This window comes from Camelus dromedarius, unplaced genomic scaffold (assembly GCF_036321535.1).
Source record: "Camelus dromedarius isolate mCamDro1 unplaced genomic scaffold, mCamDro1.pat HAP1_SCAFFOLD_200, whole genome shotgun sequence".
In the NCBI taxonomy this organism is placed as follows: Eukaryota; Metazoa; Chordata; class Mammalia; order Artiodactyla; family Camelidae; genus Camelus; species Camelus dromedarius.
In genome coordinates this window covers 1,214,885-1,237,594 of record NW_026989858.1, presented here as the reverse complement: position 1 = coordinate 1,237,594, position 22,710 = coordinate 1,214,885, and the positions used below count along the sequence as shown (strand labels likewise).

At 48.0% G+C, this 22,710-nt stretch overlaps 1 protein-coding gene across 1 annotated transcript; it reads right to left on the bottom strand.

The window, feature by feature from the left end:
- Nucleotides 1-8,808: 8,808 nt before the first annotated feature.
- LOC116151548 (uncharacterized) lies at nt 8,809-21,342 on the bottom strand. Its single transcript, XM_064484207.1, has 10 exons — nt 21,065-21,342; nt 20,772-20,854; nt 17,466-17,552; nt 16,958-17,118; nt 13,948-14,076; nt 13,470-13,603; nt 12,990-13,042; nt 12,662-12,703; nt 10,626-10,738; nt 8,809-9,217 (listed from the first exon to the last, which is right to left on the bottom strand). The coding sequence occupies exons 1-9, from the start codon at nt 21,179-21,181 to the stop codon at nt 10,735-10,737; spliced, it is 810 nt and encodes a 269-aa protein (XP_064340277.1). The 5' UTR covers nt 21,182-21,342; the 3' UTR covers nt 8,809-9,217; nt 10,626-10,734.
- Between the last annotated feature and the right edge of the window lie 1,368 nt (nt 21,343-22,710).

Genomic DNA, 22,710 nt, shown 5'->3' with positions numbered 1-22,710 from the left:
TCAAGGCTCTGACTTTGAAGGATATTAACACTTTTCTATTCACATAAAGATAACAAGTTACAGAATAGAAAACAACATTTGTTTGTTGGAGGTTTACACGGATGTGACCCAGGTGAAGAGCTGCAAGAACAAAGGATTCTAACAACAAAGAATTCATACACCAATTCTGCAACAACCAAGCATTCCCACTCCCATTTTTAATATAAGAAGAGCCTGAAATCTGACTTGGGGTGATGGTTCCCCAGGACATTATTCTACCAATTCTCAGCTGGCTTTCCAAATTAAAGTCGCTATTTCTTGCCCCCAAAACCTGGTCTCCTGATTTATTGGCCTGTAATGCACGAGCAGAACAAGCCTGGACTCGGAAACACAGACATTGAAAGTACCCATTTTGTATATTAAATGACCTGCTTCTACTCATCTTCCTGACGTTTTATTCTCTTGACCACTCCTGCTATGTTTATGAAAAACCTGTCATGTGGACACATTTCCACCTCTAGCCACTACCCTTCCAGGTAAGAACTGATGCCAAGAAGGCAATGGAAGTTGCTAGAAGGTATTACCTGGGCAAAATAGAGCAGAAGTGGGTTCTGGCTGATGTTCAGGAGCAGGCTGGAACACCTGACAAGATGTTATAAGTACGGATAGACAGCTGGGCACCAAAGGAGAAGCTTCTAAACTTCCATGAGGGACTTGTTGGATAGGAAGTAAAAGTCCCTGACTATAGCTCGGATCCCACCACGAGCTTCCTGGGCGAGTCTGGGCAAGTAATTTAAAATCTCTAGGCCCGTGCTGTCCAACATGGGAGCCACCAGCAACATGCAGGATTATGAAGTTATTCTGTAGCCAGACAGATTTATAAAAAGACATTTTATTGCAAAGGCCCAGCAGGTATAATATTTAAAAACGTTATTGGTTATCTTGACCTAACGAGTTATTTTTGTATGTGTAGGTTTCTGTGGTTGGTAAGGACTGTGACTAATGATTCCGTTACAGTGAAGTATTTTGAAATTATAAGTTACTGGACACAGTACCCTCTTATCACAGTTGAAAAAAACTGATCCACATAAGCAAGGTGATCTGACTTATTAGTTATGAGCAGGGGCTCTGGGGCCAGCCTGCCTGAGTATAAATTCTCACTCTGCCTCCAGGGGGTTCTGTGTGAATCTTGGACAAATTATTGTTGTTTTTGTTGTCGTTGTTATTATTTGTGCCTCTTTTTCCTTACCTTTTAAGTAGCGAGGAATATGTAGACTCTATCTCCTACTGTGTTGGCAGGATTAAATGAGTAAACGTCTGTGCTGCCCACTTCCCTGGGTTTCAGCATTCTCCAGGAAATCAGTGCCAAACTCAGAGGCATTTTCCACTGTCTACGTCAGTCTGGGATGCTGTAACAAATTACCGTGGGCCGGGTGGCTTAGACAACCAGCATATTCCTTATGGTTTGGAGGCTGAGACTTTCAAGGTCAATGTATCCTTGAGAGGATTGCCAGCTCGAAGATGGCTGTCTTCCCAATATCTTCATATCCCAGAGAGCAGAGAGAAGCAAGCACTCTGGGGGCTTGTATAAGAACACTAATCCCATTCATGAGGGCTCTACTCTCATGACCTCATTTTATCCTACTAATCACCTCCCAAAGGCCCCACCTCCCAATACCATCACCCTGGGAGATGGGGTTTCGACATATGGATTTTGAGGGGATGCATTCAGTCCACACATTGGCTAAGTCTCCCCAACAAGCAGTCATCAAACCTGTAGCTAATTTCAAAGTAATATTTATGTCTCTCTGCCCATTTCCATTCCTACATCCTTTATCACTGAAGCCCTGTTACATTTTATTCCTTATTTTTCTTGTAGAGATTTAATTGATTCCTCTAACTCCAATGCTCCCCTCGCTCCAGTCTGCTTAAGAGCCCTGCCAGGTAGGTCTTCCTTAAAACACCTTCCCACTTCACCTGGTTGTTTTTTAGTTGTAAATGTCAGAATCCTCTCCACACCCCATCCTATACCTTTAATCCGTTACACTACGGCTCACTATGTTATTTTCCTCTTACCAATGTAAGAAATTTCCATGAGCTTAAGAGCTTAAACCAGCACAGATTTATCAGCTTATGGCTGTGGAGGTCAGAGATCCAACACAGTTCTCATTGGGCTAAATTCAAGGTAGCAGCAAGGTTCCTTCCTTCTAGAGGGTCTAGAAGAGAATGTTTCCTTGTTGTTGTTGTTTTTTTCCAGTTTCCAGAGGTCACCCACCTTCCTTAGCTTGTGCCCCACGACTTCCTCCATTTTCATGGTCAGCAGCCTTTCTGAACATTGCTCTATGGCTACACCTCCCTCTGATTTTAAACTCAGCTGGGAAATGTCCTCCATTTCAAGGACCCCTGTGATTACATTCGGCCCACCTGGACAATCCAGGCTACTCACCCTATTGTCTCACCTCAGGATCCACTTGTCCCATCCCATTCAGTCATTATGAATGTGGCTGTGACACTCACCTTGTGTAACATTTCCTCTCATGAGCATTTTATGGTTCAAGGCACATATGAATGACTTTTTGTTTTTCTTCCTTAGCCTTTCTACATTCAGTTTGTCTGGTGAGATTATATGAATCCTTTTTATTTGTCCCCCTGCACTAATCTTTAATAATGTATCATGGGTTTAAAATGCTAACTGATAGACAATTTAGAAGACAGAAATCCTCTAAGATTTTTGTCCTAAAATATCTGTCATGCATTTTGCCATGTACAGTAACATGTCACAGGTGGCTACCCTGTGGCCGGGGAGGGACATGATTCTGCCATCACACTCCCCTCATTCTCACCAATGTGCTGATCACCTAACCAAGGACCTATGCTCCCCGCTTCGCTCACTTCCTCCTCCTTTCCATTGACTACCCTGTTCCCATCGCTTCCTTCATTCAGCACATCAGGATTTCATGACCACATTCTTCTCTAAATGGAATGGGTATCTTGAAGCTAATGTCTGACAAATGTTCTTACTGTATATGCACACACTGACCTGCACATAACCCCGTCCAGCTCTTTATTTTCCTAGAATCTCCCAGAGGAATCAGTTCCATGATGATGGTGATGATGATGATGATACTGACAATGATGACAGGGACCTCTCAAGGATTCTGATAAAGAGGGAATCAATAAAGGGAGGGAATCATTGCAAAATTGCCCCAGAGACAGGCTTAAAAGTAAATAACTGCTATAGTGTTTAATGAAATTGACTAATATTTAACTATTTTTAAAACTTTATATCACTGAATTTAAAATTTTAACGGGAATTCTCATTCACCAGTAACCAAGATTCAACTCTAGGACCAAAGTCTAAGGATTTCAATCTTCTAACAAATTGTCCACTAGCCTTTTAAACACGTGATCCTTTTAAAAAGCTTAGTGCTGGGCTGAAAATAAGCAGGATTCATATAATCTCACCAGACACAGTGAATGTGGAAAGACTAAGGAAGAAAAACAAAAAGCCATTCATAACGTCTTGAACTTCACGTTGCTCACAGGAGAAAATGTTAGCCAAGGTGAGCGTCACATCAACATGACGCCTGAGTGGGATGGGGAAGCTGATCTTCCTCATCAGACATTTATCCTGATTTGTTAGATGCCAACACAGTTTCCTCATTGGATTTGCTTCTAACAAGTATGGAAGAATTTACGTTCTACCAAAAGCAGTCTAAACATTTTCCCGTGCTGTCAGGTCTCTGGACTGAATGTCCCCACAAGAAGGACATGAATATGTTTCATAGGGAATTCTTCCTGAGAAGCAACAGGATTTTCGAGGGAAGAACTGCAGGCCCCCCATGGAGGGCTGGAGGAGGGCTAGAGGGGGCACTGGAAAAACAGCAGGAGTGAGTTCAGATACTACCGCTCAGGTTGCCAAAGACAGCATTGCTATCTCTGAGGATATGACATTCTCCCAAAAGTTCCATGAGTGAAGGTACCTGTGAACACTAAGCAGGTTGTTAAGAAACAGCAGCACATAATTTGCGTCACAGCTCAATTACAGTATGTTGTGATATTTGGAAAATAATTAGCCCATTTTCCTTTGAAACTGCAGCAGTAGCAATAGAAATAAAAAAAGGCTGAGCCGTCTTGGAGACAACAATCAATAAACAATTCTAAATCTGCAGGATTCCTTGACGATATGCAAGCAATGAGCTAGATGTGTGCTGCAGATACCTCTTACTGCAGGGCTCACTCCTGCAAAGCATAGAACTAGTTTTCTCAGCAGACAGAGGGAACCAAGTCAAGATTCCAAATCTTGAGAGATTTACTATATGGCAGGAAAGATCACACAAGTACATCCAGCCAAATATGAATAAATGTAATCAAATATTATCAAATGTGATTGGAGCACAGATGAAACAGAAATTCCTTTCACCTGGGATCTAGAGAGACTTCTTCAGAAAATGTGGCTTTGGAGATGGCCAAAGACATGGGTGGAAATTTGGCAGAAAAGGATGTAAGGAATTTTAAAACTGATTCTAAAATTCATATAAAAATTCAAAGGATCCCAAATATCCAAAACAATTTTGAACAAGAAAAACAAAGTTGGAAGACTTGCACTATCTGATTTTCAGCCTTTTTTTTTTTTTTTTAAACTACAGTAATCAGAAAGTATGGTGTTGGTGTAAAACAGGAAAATAGAATAATGGAGCAGAATAGAATGTTCAGAACTAAACCAACACTTATATAGACAATTGATTCTCAAAAAGGATGCAGTGGAGAAAGGATCTTTTCAACAAGTAGTGCTGGAAGAATTAGAGAGTGATATGCAAAAAAAATTAAAAAGAACTTTGATCCACACCTCACAAAATATACAAAAATTAAGTCACAATGGATCATAGATCTTAATAGGAAATCTAAAACTATAAAACAGGTAGGAGAAAAAGCATAGGCTTAAGCTTTATGACCTTGGGTTTGGCAAATATTTCTTTGCTATGACAGCAAAAGTATAATCTATTTTAAAAAGAAACTGATAGAGTGAACTTTATCAAAATGAAGACTCTTCAAAGCTGTTCTAAACACTGCTAAGCAAATGAAAAGACAAGCCATAGACAGAAGCTATTTGCAGATCATATATCTGATAAAGGTCTCTCTTTGTATCTGATCCAGAATAAAGAGGTCTCAAAACTCAATAATAATGCAAACACCTGAATGAATGAATGAGGCCAGAAAACACACTTCAGTAAAGATATCCAGATGGATAATAAGCATATGAAAAGATGCTGATTAAAGATGCCATTAGTCATTAGAGAAATGCTTTTAAAAACCACAGTGAGATACTAGTACACATACATACAAGAATGAATACGATTAGAAAGACCGACCTTACAAAGTGCTGGCAAGGAAGTAGAGCAACCAGAGCTGATACACACCACAAGGAATTTACAATAGTACAACCATTTTGGAAAAGTCTTTAACAGTTTCTTTAAAAAAGGTAAATACCTATCTACCATATAACCCAGATATTCCTCATCTGGTGCTTTAGAAAAGAAAAGCATATGTCCATATAAAGACTTGTAACCAAATATTCACTGCAATTTTATTTATAATAGCTCAAGTTGTAAATAACCCATGCATCCATCAAGAAGTAAATGGAGAAACAAATGATGGTCTATCCAAACACTGCTCACAACAAACTCTTCAGTAAAAACTCAGCACTAAACAATACTCTGCTATAAGAAAAATAAGCTATTAATACAGCAACACAGATGACTCTCAAAATAATTACACTGAATGAAAGAAGTCAGACAACATAGAGTAGATACTGCATTAATCCATTCATACAAGGATCTTGAAAATGCAGACCAATATGTTGAGATGGAAAGCAGATCAATGGTTTCCAGGGGAAGAGATGGGGAGGGAGGGAGGGACAACAAATGGCAGGAGAGAAGCTTTGTGGGTGATGGGTATGTTCACTCTCTTGAATGTGGTCATGGTTTCTTGGGGATATACTTATGTCAAAACGTGTGAAAATTACTTTGCCAAGTATACCTCAAAGCTGTTTTAAGAAAAAAGGCACTTCAGTCCTGATCCACCTCAGCGCCTGATTGGAGCGACATGATCAGTCCCTCACCCTGTTTGCCTAACAGGAAGGTAGAAAACCTCTCACGGAAAATAACATATGGATTTTTCATTTGAAATGTCTGCCATGTAATAAAGAATTTCAAGACATGCAACATGTCAAGACTATATAACGGATAATATGAGAATAAGAAACATTAGAGAAAGGATGCAAACCCCCAGGTGATGTAGGCATCAGAGTTACCAATAAAGGCTATAAAATTCTTTTAATATATTCAAGAAAATAAGGAAATTATGGGAGAATAGACAACAGGGTAAAGACTTTCACCAGAGAAATATACTGGAATGTATTTTTAAGAGAAATCAAACAGATACTCTAGAACTGAAGCTTTCAGCTCTGGAAACAGGTAAACAGAGCTAATTAGGATCCCTTTTAAGTAAAACTTTCAGTAATGCCGGGTAAAATACAACAACAAATGTAACACAGAGATAACTATGGAAAGAGAAGTTCCCAGGTGACAATACAAAGAGGACACTTAAAGCCCAGAGTGGTAATCTTGTGAGCTGATGCCACCACACCCTGGAGGGAAGGGGTTTTAATCTGCACATAAATAGAGATACAATGTCCATTTAGGAAAAAGGGTCCATACCAGATGTAGAAGACTCTTCCTTTATATCTATATAGTCAGAGACAGAGATGTAAAGTGGCAGCAGAAGTCACAGTGACACAGGGCCCTGGGCCAAGGAGTGTGAACACCTCTGCAAGCTGGGAAAGGTAGGAAGACGAATCCCTCCCTAGAGCCTCGGTGTGGAACGTAGCCTTGGCCACACGTTGGTTTTAGCCCACTGACAATGACTTTGCACTTCTGCACAATAGAACAGTGAGATGATGAATGTGTATTGCTTTAAGCCACTGAGTCTGTGGTCCTTTGTTACAACAGCAAAAGGAAAGAAACTCAGGAACCAACATGAACATGAACCCCAAGCTGCCTGCTGTGCTGGCAAGAAGTTCTTTGTCCCTGAACCTGGGGGAGTCTCCTGTCTTCTGGCAGCATCCACAAACTACCTCATGCTAACTTGACAGCTTGCAGAGGGTTAAATCTTAACCCTGCCCAGTTCTTGATATTTAGTTAATAAAAATGATGGTGTCATCATGTGTATTTTTCCATCATTTAAATACACTTCAGTCTTCTAATAAAGCTACCTCTAATTGAGAGACAGTGTAAATAGTTTTCAAACTTCATAATAAATCACTGTGGTTTTATTTGGTTACTTAAATTATGAGTAATAATATTCACATTAGTAAAAGTTATTAAAATCAACATTGTTTAATGAAAATATCATTTCTTTTTGCATGAACATGTATTAACTACAATAAATGTTCCATGCTTTGTTCTACGATTTATTGTTAGAGCCTTAAAGAATAATATTTTCCTCAAAAGATATTATGGCAAAGGGATTTCTTTTGGTGGAACAGTTCCTACATCAAATCTGGTGCATGGCTCAGGCCACTGGGAACCTAGAGATGATAGATATTAGGAGGCATTATAAACACAAAATGATTTTTAAAGGAATTAAACAACTGGATGTGTGAAAACAAAGAATCTGAGAATATTCTAGTGAAATAAATGTATTTTTCAGCTTAAGCAAGACACTGGGTGAATAAATCTAAAATGAAAAAACCACCCAGAGATCAGCAGTGAGTCATGCATGCAGTGTGACTGATCAAAACCAAGTTGTTTCCAAACCAATGTGCAGGCTTGATGCCTTCATGAATCAAGTCTGTGTGGCACCAGGCCATCTCGAATACATGTTGATGAGGTATTTATAAGCCCTTCAACATCCCAGCACAAAGCCCACACATGAGCCACAAGACCATCACCTACACATCTGCAAAAGACACAGCATGGTGAATAGCACTTTTCTTGTTCAGTAGCCGGTGGCAGGGCACTGTGAGCAGACAGAGATACAGGGACACAGAGACACAGAGGCACTTCCCCTCACTCAGCTGATAACCTTCCGTGCATTCCTGGGGACAGGATTGTCATAAAATGCACCATGGATTGATCCTCCTCCTAGGAAAGGAACGGTAGGTCTGTCCTCAGGTTGGAGCAAGGGTGGCCGGAGGATCTCAGAAGAGCTGTTTCAGCACAAGCAATAGAAATGTCTGCCACCGTGACCACGAGAGACAGGTCTCCTGCCATCCCGGTAGGCACTTGGGCTCCTGACAAAAGCTGGGCTCAGTAAAGGCTTGAGTAGAAGGCACAGACCTGAGGGATGCCCCAGCAAGAGACAGGAGGTAGGGCCTGGTTTATACTGCTCTGGGTGTATCCCAGCCTCATCCGAATACGAAATCAGAAATTTGCAAAACAGCAGAGCTGGGATGGATCATCTACTCCAGACTCCTCACCTTACAGTTTAAAGGGTGGCAGCCCTGGGAGGCAAAGCAACGTGCTAAAGGCAGAGCGTGGAAGTGGCAGCGCCAGATGAAAAGCACCATGAAGCCCCCGTTCAAGGCCGCTGACACTGAGGACGGGGCCAAGGTTTCCAACGAGGAGAATGAGACAGTGTAAATACTTTGTTCCCCCCAAAACCCCAAATGCTTACTAAGGCACAAAAACTCACCTTAACTAGCTCTCTTCTGAGGGGGCTCTCTTCTGTCTCCGTCTTTCTGTCTGTCTCCATTTCTCTCTCTCAGGCACAAACACATACAATTTTGTGAAAGGGGACTTCCTGCCATACAAAGACAGACTTCACATCTTCAGAGAAACACTTGACAAAGCACATTTCCAATTCAAGTCTTTGTGTGAGGTCTGGGCAACTGGCTTATTTTCTAGAACAATAGGTGGTTCCAAAATCAGGAGATCATCTTCCCCAAAGGAAGAGTTCTTGTCCGTGTTGATGAAGCTGGGGGTGTCACATTTCATGAGCCCGTTCGGCTCCTCCTCTGGCCACCTGCTGCATCTGATGGCTTCCTGGAGCCGAACATCACTGTCAAGGGCTATGGTTGGGATACCAGCTTTGGCCTTGTCCAAGCGGTCCACTTCATTGACGTAGCAGTGAAAGAGTGACCTAGATTCGTCATTGTGCTGCCAGAGAACCCCTTGGGCACCAGCGGTCTTCCAAAGTCCGACACAAAGCTGTTCAGTCTGAATCTCTTCTCGGGAGACTCCGCATTGCAATAAAGAAAACCAAAATAAAAGATCGCTCACACTCTAGCTCGGTGACCTGAAGACTTATAGTTTTTGATATCTGCTGAGAGCAAATCCCTGCACAGAGCATGCTGACAAGCACTGGAAGTGAGAGACATCACTTTCGAACACATACAATTACACCCAGGGCAAAAGTCTCGTGAGGGCCCTTGGACCATCCTGAAAAGACAACGCTCCCTGAGAATCCTCAATACTGGTGCATCGCACACCAGTGTTTCTCAGTGGGACACTCAGATCATCTTCATCAGAATTAGTTAAAGTGCTTCTTAAAATGCAGAATTCTGGGGTGCACACCCTCAGAGTCTCCAGAAGTAGGGACCGGCAGTCTGTATTTTCATAGCCACCAAGATCACTAAACATGCTCCGGTTTAGCACCGCGGTCTACATCGGGTCACCTGAGCATCGACAATGCTGTCTCATGGGGTGGGGGGGGTGCCATATGTGTCAGTGTGCTGTCCTACCCACGTGTCTCCCCTGATTCTCAGAACTGACAGTGCAGTCCCATTGGTCAAGAAATACCACCATTTCACAATGCATACGCAGGGCGCCTGACTGACAGATACAATCAGTGCTAGGAAAGGGGACAAAACTCAGGTTCCTCATCGCTTGTTTCTGTTACTGTGGGACAAATGATCAATTCAAGGGTAATAAATCAGTGTATGAGTGAATAACATGACTCTCGTTAGTCCCACGAGTGCCTGGAAGAGCGAGCCTGGGCACACTGAGAATCATAACAGCCCATCTACTTAATTGTCATCCTCCCCAGATTTATGTAAAGGTTATTTCCACCCAGGCAGTGACCCCCGAAGGGCAAGAATCATGTCTGAACACACTCTCAAATCCAGAACAGAACCTGACAACAATTAGGCTCTGGGGTCTGTGTTTAGCGAGTGTGGAATCTCAGTGATGCCAGCTCTTAGACCTTGCCTTCCCATCCCACCCCTCACGATATGGCCCTTATGACCAGCTCTCCCGGGGCTGGGGCCACGGAACCCATTTACAGGACTGGAAGAATCTGATCATGTAAACCATCCCCCAGATTATCATCAAGAGTCACCTGCATTTCAGGGATCAGTAATCCCAGAAGCTTTGCAGTTCAGGCAGGTGAGGGATTTTTATATCAGCTCTGTCTTCTACTGTGACTGCCTGGGTGACATCAGACAAGGAATTCTCAAAAGCCTGAGCTTTTCCTTTCAGGAATAATCTAAATAACAAATCTCGTTGACCACTCAACCAGTGTGATGTGAAGATCAATGATTTACACAGGAGTACAACATTCACTAGGTCATGGATTTAGAATCAGAGAAAAATCATTTGAGAAAGATTGACAGAATGTAGCTTTAATGCAAATTTAAGTATTCTTACCTTTCAGTAAATCATCTTCTTCCCCAACTTATCACTTCACCCAAGTTTAAAAGATGTTTGAGAACAGGGATGAGTGTGCCAGCAATCTGGGACGCAATAACCTAAAATGTCACCTAGGAAAAAGAGGGGAGTAACACATTTTTAAAAAGCATGGTGAGGATGGCGGGGCCATCCCCCAACTCCAGACTAAGAAGCTCTAAGTAATAGATTTCCTGCCTGACTGGGGCATCAGCTGATGTGAAAACCCACCCAGAAACCTCACTGTCCAGCAGCTCCTCCGTAACACAGGCTACACTTTCTCAGAATTAAGAATTGGGGCCAGTAACCACTTTGCTGAAGAATAAAGACAAAGAAGAAGAAGAGAGTTCTGCCCCTCCCCAGGGGAGAGCCCAGACCTTGGGCTGCATGCACTGAGCCCACCTCCCAGGAGAAGGATAAACTGAAGAAGGGCGTCCTGTGAAACTGGGACAGCAAATGTTGAGATGGGAACAAATTGACCGGCTGGCCAGGGACAGCCCCCTCCGTCGCTGCCTTGGCGGCTGCCTCCGCCCCCTCAGCACATCCTGCCCACTTCCGGTGGTTAAGCTGTCAGGGAAACAGTGCTTTGCGACCTGGGGCAACAGAGGCTGCCCCCAGGACAAGCTGCGGGGGATATGGGATCTAAACCACCAGCTCCCAAGCGGCAAGCTCCATACCCCCGCCAACAACCCGCCGCCCCCGCAGCCTACAGCACCCCCGGGGCAATATGTCCTGGAGAAGGGTGACCCGGGAATGAGGGGCAGCAGAGGCCACCCCCACGTCAGGCCTCCAGAGAGATGGGAGCTTATCCTCCAGCCCGCCAGGGGCAGACCCCCCTCCTCTCCAACCCCTGATGTCACCGCGCCCACCTCCCAGGAGCAACCTGACCGGGTGTGGGGTTTCAGGCTAATCTTGGGCGGGAGAGGCCGTCCCCAGGCCAGGTCAGGGGAGAGGAGAAGAAGTGGCCCCATTAGGCGGGGCAGCCGGCCGTCGCAGCTGCCTCTGCCCCTCGACAGCATCGCGCCCGCCTCCCAGGAGCAAGCTGACCTGGAGACGGGCATCCGGCTTCTTGGGCAGCAGAGTACGCCCCCAGGTTTGGCCGTGGGGAAGAGGAGAGCAAATTGACAGGCTCCGCGCTGCAGGTCCTCTACCCCTGCCGTCGCCTCCCCCACACTTTAAAGGCACTTCCCAGGGCGCCCCTCCCCCAGCAGGCTAAATGGGACAGGTGTGTCTGGTGATCTGAGGCAGGAGAGGCCACTCCCACACCAGGCCATCGGGGAGACGGGAGCCAATCCACCAGCTCCCCAAGGCAGCCCCCTACCCCCACAGCAGCCACCGCTCCTGCCCCCTGACCTCACGGTGGCCGCCTCTAGGGAGCAGGCTGACCTGGAGATGGACGTCCGGCGAACTAGGGACAACAGGGACCGCCCCCAGGGCAAACCATGGGGAGAAATGGGAGCAAATGGACCGGCTCCATGGGAAAACCTGCCGCTGCTGCCACCACCCCCAACGTAACACGCCCGCCTCCTGGGGCCAGGCCGACTAGGATACACGTGTCTCTTAACCCAGGGCAAGAGACACCGCCACCAGGACAAGCCGCGGGGAAGATGGGAGCAAATGTGCCCGCTCCCCCGCTGCAGGCCCCCGACCCCCGCCACCCGTGCACCCTGACTACCCTGCCTCCCGCCCCCAGCAGGCAAAGTGGGAAAGGGTTGTCCCGGGACCTGGCGCAGCAGAGGCCGCCTGCAGGCCACGCGGCACAGACATGGGAGCTAATCCTCAAGCTCCCCCGGGGCAGCCTCCCTATCCCCGCAGCCACCACCTTCCCAGCCCCCTGACTGCACCGCACCCATCTCCCAGGAGCAAGCTCACCTGGAGTCGGACCTCAGGCAAATCTCTGGCGGCAGAGGTCGCCCCCAGGCCAGGCCGCGGGGGAGAGAAGAAATGGAGCAGCTCCCTGGAACGGACCCCAACCCCCAGCCGCCGCCGCCGCCGCCGCCTCCCAGGACCAAGCTCACCTGGAGACCGGCGTCCCGCCTCTACGGCAGCAGAAGCCGCCCCTGGCTCCGCCGCGGGGGAGAGCGGAGCGAATTGACCGGCTTCTGTGCGGCAGCCCCCATATCCCCGTGGGCCCTGCACCTTAACGACAACGCCTCCACTCCCCACTCAGCTTGCTGAGTGGGACAGGTGTGTGCAGCGACCTGGGGCAGCAGAGGCCGCTCCCAGGCCCGGCAGCCTGGAGAAGGCAGCTATTCCATCAGTTCGCCAGGGGCAGCCCCGCTCCGCCCACTTGCCGCTGCCACCGCCCCCTGACCTAACCGCCCCACCACCCAGGAGCAAGCTTACCTGGAGTCCAACATCTGGCGAATCTCCGGCGGCCATCGCCCCCCCAGGCCAGGCTGCAGGGAAGAGAAGAAATCGACCGGCTTGCCCGGGCAGCCTCCCACCCGCCGCCGCCGCCGCCGCCGCCGCCGCCGCCGCCGCCGCCGCCGCCGCCCCCTCCGCCACCCCAGACCATTGCACTAATCTCCCGGGGTCAGGCTGACTGCGAGGATGTGCACTTGCCTTCTGACCCTGGCCACGTGCCTGAGCACCTTCCTGCACCCCTACACTCCCTGTACCTCTGCACCCCTGCCACTCTCTGCCCTTCCTCACTGCCTGCACCCCCGCATCCCCTGAACTGCCTGCACCCTCCACAGCCCCTGCACCCCTGCCACCACTTACACCTTTGCACTGCGTACACTCCTGCACCCCTGCTTGTCCCACACACCACCTCTTGGGCCTGTGGCAGAGTCTCTGCTGTTAGACCAATGCACAGGAACTCACATCTTTGCCAGTATATGAGGCATCAGTGGACGTCTGGGGTTGGCTGCAGGAAGGTACATGTTCCCGGTCTCTAGCCTGGGCCACTAGGGTGATCTCTGTGAGGTCACCCAGGACGGGCTCAGAGATGCTGTTCTCTGGGAAGAGAGGAGTTGAAACCGGTCTTGAGGGCAGAGCTGTGCTCACCAGGTCGACCACGCTTCATGTTTTACACAGGGTTTCGGAGAAGTGAAATTGATCCGGCCAAGTAAGACCGGCCTGCTCTGCGCCCACCTCAGTCCTGGGCTCTGAGGCAGACCGACTGGCTCCCACCGTCAAGACACCTGAATGGGCACCTGAATGGTCCCTTGGAGGCATCCTATCACTTCTCAGGAAGAAGTCTGGCTGCTTCCACCCCATGGCCCTCCCTCCCACGGTGCTGGCCTCAGGAAGGTTCCTTATTTGGGGAAGAAGGCAGCCCACCCCCTACCCCACCCCTCACCTTTCTCTAAACCAGGCTGGTGCTTTCTCTGCCCTTCAGAGTCTGGAAAGCCATTTCTCTTCAGGTATGTCGCTTCTGAGATGGACTTGCTTCCACTCAATTCTAGGCGAGGATGCACCATGGAATGCACTGGGTAAGAGAACCAAAATAAATAGTTTCTTCTGTGAGGTTTTCTGTTTATCTACTGGGGCTGGGCTGTGTGTAGTTTGCTACAGCTATTCGTGCGAGAGGCTAAAGCCACCCTGTCCTTGTTTTCATCTCCCCGTTGTCTTTGGGTTTTCCCTAGACACTCCTGAGACATTTACTTCTTTTAATTTTATTCCTGTTATTACACAGGGGCCCTACTGACATGGAGGTAAGGTGTTGGGGGAGCGGGACAGAGCAGGGCATTTGTAGTCCTGTGATTAGTTCTCATTGAGCCTGTGCCCTGAGCTGTGACCTCCACAAGTGTGTCTCTTTCCCCCACCCCAATTTGGGTGACACAGAAGGTATTTCCCTTCCCCCAGTTAGGTTAGGCTCTGGTAAAATAATTTCTCATAAAAAAAAAAAAAACCACAACCCCCCACAATGGAAGAGAATGTTCTGGGTGTATTTCAATAGAGCTATTTTTTCCTTTCCTGGCAGGAACCATGAGGAGTTTTCCTATGATCTTCACTCTGAGAACAGGATACGGTCCTGGAGGTAAAATGCATGAAAAAGAGCAGGGGGCCCCTCTGACTGGCCCCCTGGAGTTGTCACACTCGGACTTCCCCACGCTGAGCCTCCAGCTGGCCTCAGGGACCTGTTAAATCTGCCTGCCCCCGGGGTTCTTACAAAAGCGGGTTCTGCCCTGGGAGCTGTGACTCTCCAAGCCTGCCCGGCTGCCTCTCTGTGTTGGGAGCAGCTTTCCCCCTCAGTTTTCTTGTGGATCTAAGAAGAGCAGTGGGTTTGCAGCTCCCTCAGCTCTGGTGTCGTTTTCAGGACAGAAGGAGCAACTTCTGAGCTCCACACGAGCTGGACCAGAGGCTGGAAGCCTCCCCTCCTCTGCCTCCATGCAGACAATCAGTGGCTGTGGTTCTGGCCGAGTTTCTGAAGATGTGGATTTAAACACACACATCCCAGCCCCCACAGGAGCACACAGTCCCATAAATCCCTACAACTTCCACTGGTAACTACGGAACTGATGAGGACACGCGTTTCGGGGCTGCAGAGGCCTGAATGCACGACTTTCTCCGTGGCCTATTAATGTGGTTGTTATGGGCCTTGTCTGAAGTGGCTTGCATACCGCACCTGGTACATGGGAAATATAAAATAAGTACTAGAACCTCCACTTTTTCTCCCTCTTGGGCCTTCCAACCTAAAAAGTAATACGTGAACTCAGACGGCCTAGTCACCACAATGAGGTCAGACCAGCCCGGCTCTCCTGAGTGATGGGCACTGACTTGCGCATTAACTCGGAACAGTAGGGGAACCGTCTTCCTCTAACTGGGCCTCTCCCCACACCAGGCACGCCCTCAGCTGAGAAGGGGCCAACTCCCCCATTGAGGTGTGTGCTGGTGGCTTCAGTGTGACCTGGCCCTGCCGGGACATGAACATGCAGTGAGGTGGAGTGTCAGGAGGAGGGGGGTCCCTGCTGGGGCAGCAGGGGGCCCGGTAGCACCCTGCGCAGCCTGGTGCCTGGGGCTCCCCAACATCTCCTACGGCCCCAGGGTCGGCTCTGGTCTGGGCCACTCCATGCACCCTCCCAGTATCTTTTCATTAAGTCCCTTTTTGGTTTTTATCAGCCAGAGGTGGCTTCTGTTGCTTGTTCAGTGAAACAGTGCATCAGGAAACCAGACTATTTCTAAGATCAGTAAAATATGAACTATGGTCAGCTCGCCGGGCAGACCGTGCAGCACAAATTCCCGCACAGGGCAGTGCAAATGCCTTACGTGAAGGGTCCTCATCATCTGTCTTCAGAGATACAGAAGCTTGTGTTTCAGGTAAAACCTCAGGGAGGGATTGAGGAATCCAAAGCTGGTTGGTTTCAAAGACTAACCAGTCGGACCAGACACCTGAGCTGTGGTCAGAAGCCTGGCTCAATGTCACGCAGACTCAGCGCCCTAAGTGTCCGGTGGGGCCGGTGCTGTTTCCTTTACAGGCTCTCGTTGGGGAGTCACTGTAGCCCCTTACACTCAGCAGGGAATCCAGCCCTCTTAGCCCCCACCCTGAGTGTTCCATGACACAAATCTCGGGAGTGTTTAATTTTCATCTTTGTTTAGGAGGATGAAGGTGGGGCAAGAGGAGAGATAAATTCACACTTAGTGACACCAAGTCACAGCCAGTACCTCCTCCTCGGAGAGCTATGTGCTCCCACAGTGGTGGCTGGGGGGCTGGGCAGAGACCCTCCTCTGGTCACAGAGGGACTCACTCCTCTGACTGCAACTGATGGGTTGGACAACCAATCCAGAGGGGACAGAGCATCTTTCCCAGGAATTTGGAACTGACACACAGAAATTAATTTCACTCATCTGGGGATTGGGAGGAGGGTGGGAATCAAATGAAACCAGAGCAGGAGAGAAAGTTACAAGTGAATGAGAGAGAGACAGAGAGACTGAAATTGTGAGAGTAAATAGTGTGAAGGAAGGATAACAATCAGGGCACAGAGGAATTCCAGCTCCTGGCAGTCTAGTGTGTCCCAGCCCATCAACAAACCTGCGGGATGGTTAACATCATTCCAGTTTTGCAGATTAGGAAACAGGCTGAAAGAGACGGGGGTTGGCTTTGGGTGCACAGTTAATTTAATTGCCACTGGACCCCTCACTTCCCACTGCCTGAAGGCACTATGATCCTCACAGGGACCCTGCAGTGCTGACAGCCTAGCACCCTGATCAAAGGGAACCTGCGGGAGTGGGAACCTCTCTGAGTTTGGAGAGTTCCCTGCACCGAGATTCCATGCATCAGCCGGCTCCCGCTCACCACAGGTTAACGTCTCCCCAGCTGTGTAGTCCCCCGACCCGCTTCCCTCCCTGCCAGGCACCCCCGTTCTTACCACCGAGTGTACTGCAGGAATTCAGGCACAGGGATGCCCAAAGCAACACGAGCCCACCGGCTGTACAAACAGCAGACTCGCAGCCCCACCTGGGCTCCATGGGGATAGTAGGTGTCCTCACCTTTGATGTACCTAAGGCAATCTGTTTCTTCAGCTGGAGGCTATAGAGAAAAATAAAAGGTCCAAAACATTGTTCAGTGAGGAATTCCTCCAAGGACCTGACTTCAGAGTCTACAACCAGTTGTGCTGGCCGCTCTTACCCCCGGACTTTGGGTGAGGTGGATTATTGATCAGCACAATCGCCGGTGGCCCAGCTCCTGGGCTTGGCTGCCCAGAGGGGGCTGGGGGAATGGGTAAGGCCAGGGCACTCAGGAAGAGCACAGAGGACCTGACATCTCGCCTCCGCAGTTTTAAACCCTTCCCCAAATCTCAAGGCATCGGACAGAGTGCAGCCACCACAATAGTGAGATGTTCCCATCTCTTCACTCACTCCTTTTGGTTCACTTACGTGCTGAGCATCCACTGGGTCACAGGACATGACACACAGGATGGCCGATGGGACAGGCTTGGTACTTCCCCCTGGATCCTGTTCAATCTGATGGAAGAATGATCACTCATAAACGGTTTCTCAAAAGGATACATAGACAGGAGACAAACTGCAGAGTGAATCAAATTTTAAAATATAAATGAAGATCCCCCAGTCTCCCCGCCTAAGGTTAAGAGCATAAAGAAAATAGATCTTGCGTTTGATCACCAAGGAAGTGGTCACCCTCTCTCAGGAGGAAAGGAGAGTTAATCTTTGAGCAGGACACAGAAGTGCTCCATCGAATTGGACCAGGACCTCTGCATTCATTCAGCAAATCTGTATAAGCTCCTACTACTTATGGGAATCTAGTAACTATACCCATTCCCAAGGCTCTTGGGCTTTATTAGTCAACAAAATAGACACGACTCCCCATCACTGGGGGCTCAGAGTTTTAGCAGAGAAAACAGGCAACATGATGGGGGTAGCAAGAGCTTGGGGAAAAATAAGAGTGATATGAGCAAACTCAGGTGATGGTGGTGGGGTGGGAGGCAGGCAGGAGGGAATAAGGCAATCCTGGCAGATCTCAAGGAGTAATGAACTTGAAGCAGAATAGATCCGGAGGAAGAAGGAAGAGCCGGAGCCAGAGGCCCCGAGTGATGGGGAGAGTGTGGGCGGAGAGGCAGAGCAGGCCGGGTCCTCGAAGACTTTGGGACGACTTTGGTTCCTAATGGAATGGTGACCCTTTTAGTGAGTTTTGATGGGATGGGTGATGTCCAATTTATGCTTTTGTTTTGGGTTTTCTTGGGAGGAGTTTAATTTATTTATTTTAGTGAAGGTGCTGTAGTTTGAACCCAGGATCTCATGCATGCTAAGCATGCACTGTATCACTGAGCTACACCCACCCCCTCAATGTATGCTTTTATAGGCTCCCTCTGACTCTGTGTGGGTGAGATTGTAGAAAAGCAAAGATGGAAGAAGTAGGCTAATTGGTGTCCAACAAGGGGTTGAAGGTGGCTCCAAGGAGGGTGGGGAACAGGGAGTACGTGGTTAATGAATTCAGAGTAGCCAGAATTTTCTAACAAGCTGGATTTGCTGTCTGTGTGTGTGTAAGAGAAAGAGAGAAAGAGAACATGGTTCCAACATCTGGACCTGGAAAATGGGATGGATGTCTTCTCCATCCACAGGGGATGGGACAATATGGGGCTGAGCAGGTGGAAAGGGGCTGGAATCAGCTCAGTTCTCCAATGTCATGATTAAGGAGTCTATTAGATATTGCCACAGAAATGCCTAATAGGTAGAGGAGTCTGGGGTATTTTTTCTTTCTTTTTAACATTAAAAAATATAATTTAAATGTATTAATTTTATTATGTGAATGGATTTGGAATTTTATTTCATGCCAAGGTATATGTTATAATAGCCAAATGGAAAATATATCAGAAAAGGGGAGAAATGAGGGCTTTCACATAAACTGACTGTCCATAACTTAGGTAAAATTTCAATGAAACAGTCTTCAGTGCAAAAACCTCATCTTGGTGTTACATAAAATTAAATGAAAAAGGACTATGTTGATGTATCATTATTTCATGTTACATAGTAGCCCCAAACAAACACACTGTTTATCTATGAGGCTTGTAGAAATACTATTCACTTTATTGACATAAATACAGAAATGCAGAAAGGTTCTAAGGTAGAATAAGCATCTTAGTGGAAATAATAGAGATCTGAGCATTTCACATGATATGTATGGACTGATTCAAAATTTGAAAAGTAATTTACACAGTAGAACATATGTATGAATGTGAAAGCAAGATGAATGAAAGAAAAAGAATATGAGTATCAGGGAGAGAGTTCCAAATGGAAAAGGCCAATCAGGGAGTTTTGGACAAATCGAGAAATTGATGGCATGTCAATTTCCAAGTCTGGTTGCTTCCACCAAAAGTATAGCAGTGAGATAGAGGAGAGACCCAGGACCCAACTCCGAGGCACATTCGCAGTAAATATTTGGAAAAAAGAGGAGACGTTGGCAAAAGACCAGCCAGTGGATCGAAAGCAGAGCGATGGGCTGGAGGCCAAGTGAAGCAGGAACTCGGGGGAGGAGAAATGGAAGAGCTGGGTCAAATGCTGCCAAAGGGCCACGCATGATGAAGACTAAAAACTGACCACTATATTTAGCAACGTGGGGTCACTGATGGTCTTGACAGAGCAGTTTCCATAGAGCGAGGGATCAGGGGAAAAGCCAGAGTGGGTGCAAAAGGGAATGGCTCAAGAGAATATGCAGACAGTGAGTTTAAATGACTCATTAAAGATTTGCTGCAAAGACATGGGGTGGCAATTGGTGGGGGCCAATTAGAGTCAAGGAGTGCTGTTTGTTTCTTTTAAGAGGATGGACTTTTATATACTGATAGGAGCCAACTAGCAGGAGAACAAAATAGATGAGGTAGTGACAGAGAGGATGGATGTGGGAGTGACAGCCCGGAGAAGATTGTATGGATGGGACCCCTGGTGACTTTTGGATGATCTGGCTTTCGATGTCACCTGTAATAAGAGGTGGGGCAGCGAGAGAGAGGTCACAGACATCAGAAGGCGAGCGGATGTGCTGGGAGTTGCTGGTGAAAGTTCTCTTCTGTTGGCTTCAGTTTGCTTGGTCAAAGTAGAAAAGTAAACTTACCAGCTGAGGGACGAGAAGGAAGAGTTACTGGAGTCATGAGCAGAAGATACAAAAGAGACTTCAGGGACAATGGGACAGTGAAAAGAGCAGAGGGAGACGGGGGGAGTGTGCTCCCAGAAAGTTACGTTTTATCTTTGAGGTCCCCAAGTGTTGGATGTGTGATTGCCCTTCCTGCTGTCTACGAAATAAAAATTGATTATGGTTCAGGGAAAATGCTATTTCATTCTAAGAGGCTGCCTGTTTCTCAGGAACGGTCATCTTAAACTGCAAACACTACAAAAATGTTGAAAAGAAGAACTTGTGTACCCAATGACCCACTATTTTCTATAAATTTGGTTGCTATTTAGTTCCCCTATCAATACCACAGAACTGATACTGCCTAGGATGGAGATACATCGATGCTTAAATGGAAATGAAATCTGTATCTTTTTCCTAAACTCCATGGCTTCCTTAACATCCCATTCCCCTTGGAATTTAGGGGTGTCCGGTATAAGAAATAAGAAACAGTTTGAGAAAATCCCGGCTCAGAATTACGCAGCACAACCTCAGCTCAGAAGTATACAGCCATAAAAATGTTTAGAAGCAAAACTCCATAACTACTCTTAAAGAATTTTGCAAACCTGGGCCTGCCCAGATGTTTCCAAACTGGAAACGTACTCCAATCAGTTGACCGGTACGGGAACCAGAGGCTGGTCAGCCTTTTCTGTAAAAGCCAGAGAGTAAATATTTTCAGTTTTGCAGATCATTTTGTTGTAACCATGCAGGTCTGCAATAAGAAAGCGAAGAGCACTGGGAGACACGAAACAAATGGGCATGCCCACACCCTCCCTTCCACTCAGGGCAGCTTCTCTGTGGTGGGGAGCTTTGCCACAATGACTTGTTTCTTTGTTTCCATTGGTTTATTTGTTTCCACCTTACTGCTCAAACTCAGAACTTCAAGTGAGCCTGGTCCTTCAGCATCCATGCAGAAAGAAGGCTGAGCAGGGGTGGGGATCCCACCTGACAGAGAAGAGAGATGGCTTGTCACCATGACATGAGACAATCACACCTTCCGGGGTGAAAGGGAACAAAGATAAGGGAGGGGCACAGCAGTGGGACCCCTGGGTCACCTGCCAGGCTTGCTCTCCCTCCACGGCCACCCTGGGGGCCTGGGTGGTGTTGGAACTCACCTACAGTGATTAGGCTGAGGGGACTCAGGAAAAAGGACCCTCCGTCTCCACACCGGGTTCTAAACGCAGCCTCTCTAAGTCTACCCTCTGAATTTCTGGAACTCAGCTGGAAGAATACATGATCAGGCCAGACCCAGAGCCCAAGCCAAACACGACAAGGGTCACGTGGGCTTGTAACCCAGTGCTCAGCGGTCGGGGTCTCCTTGCAAATCTGCAGAAATCCCTGTTCTGCCTCATTCCTGGGAGAAACCCCACATCTCTTCCTGCTCTGTCTGTTCTTCTCTTGAGGCTATTGTCCTGGAGGGATGCAGAGTCCTTGAACCTGGCCCTCCAAACGTACATAAGCAGCCTGTTCAATAAAACAAATTATGCACTTTTTCACATTTGCCAGTTTTTTGATTCCAGAAAGGCTGCGGGGCTCTTTCTCACTGTATCCTGTGCCCCCACCACTTGGTGGCCCTCTCCTCATGGAAACACGATTTCCCACAACTGCACCCTGCCTCCCAGCTTGTCAGAGGGGAGTGACCCACAAAGACACAGGTGTTTGTGAGGATCCTGTTCCCCAGCAGAAAGCCTACCTCCTGAGCCGCTCAGCTCTAATTGAAAGCCTAAACTGGGGACCCCGAACATTGCTGACTGACTTTCTGAGTCACCTGGGATGGAAGGGCCTGATTTTTCTTTCCAAGAATGGATGTAGCGCAGGCTCCATTTTCAGGGCTGACATTCATGACGTATCTAGTTCCCCCAAATGCACCCCAGGAAGGAAAGGCCCTTCCATCCCACTGGTTAGAAACCCAGCCCAGGGGAGCTCCGAAGCACTGCATTGCTGTCAGGTCCAGCATCCCTGCAGAGTGGCCCCTGCCCCTGAATGAGCCCCTTCCCTGGGCCTTCCCTGCCTCGACATGACCACACCCCAGGTGGTGCTGGGGAAGGCAGGGAGTGCAGTGAGGGGAGGGGGGAAGCAGAGCCCCTTGCTCTGGAGTGAGGCGACCACAGAGAAAGGCACACACCACCCCGACCCTATACCCCAAACTCTTAGCCCCGCCAACACAGGGGCCGCTCTGTGCCCTCTCACCGTGGCTCTCCTGTGAGACTGCACCCAACCCGACATCTGGCACCCAAGCCCTACCTCCCCTCTTATGACAGATCCCGTCTTCTTGGAAACTGCCTAGCAGCGCGTATTCAAGGCCGGCAGCGGGCCTGGCGGTTCTGCACTTCAGGTGCCCTACCTGGCCAGCCGTGCGTGCCTGGTCTCAGTCCTCTATCTTGCCCACCGGTAGCCTGGGTCCACGTCCGGTGCAAGCGGAGGCCACGGAGCCCAGGCTGATCCCCACACACGGACAGGTGAGGGTGCCCCCGCCCCGCTGCCCCGCTGCCCCGCCCACTGGTG

Coding starts and splice junctions, on each gene's coding strand:
- LOC116151548 (XM_064484207.1), bottom strand. CDS start 21,181: ATGGTGACAAGCCATCTCTCTTCTCTGTCAGGTGGGATCCCCACCCCT. Junction 13,604..13,947: donor CCAGCCTGGTTTAGAGAAAG/GTGAGGGGTGGG, acceptor CTCTCTTCCCAG/AGAACAGCATCTCTGAGCCC. Junction 13,043..13,469: donor CCTCATATACTGGCAAAGAT/GTGAGTTCCTGT, acceptor TCTTCCCTGCAG/CCTGGCCTGGGGGGGCGATG.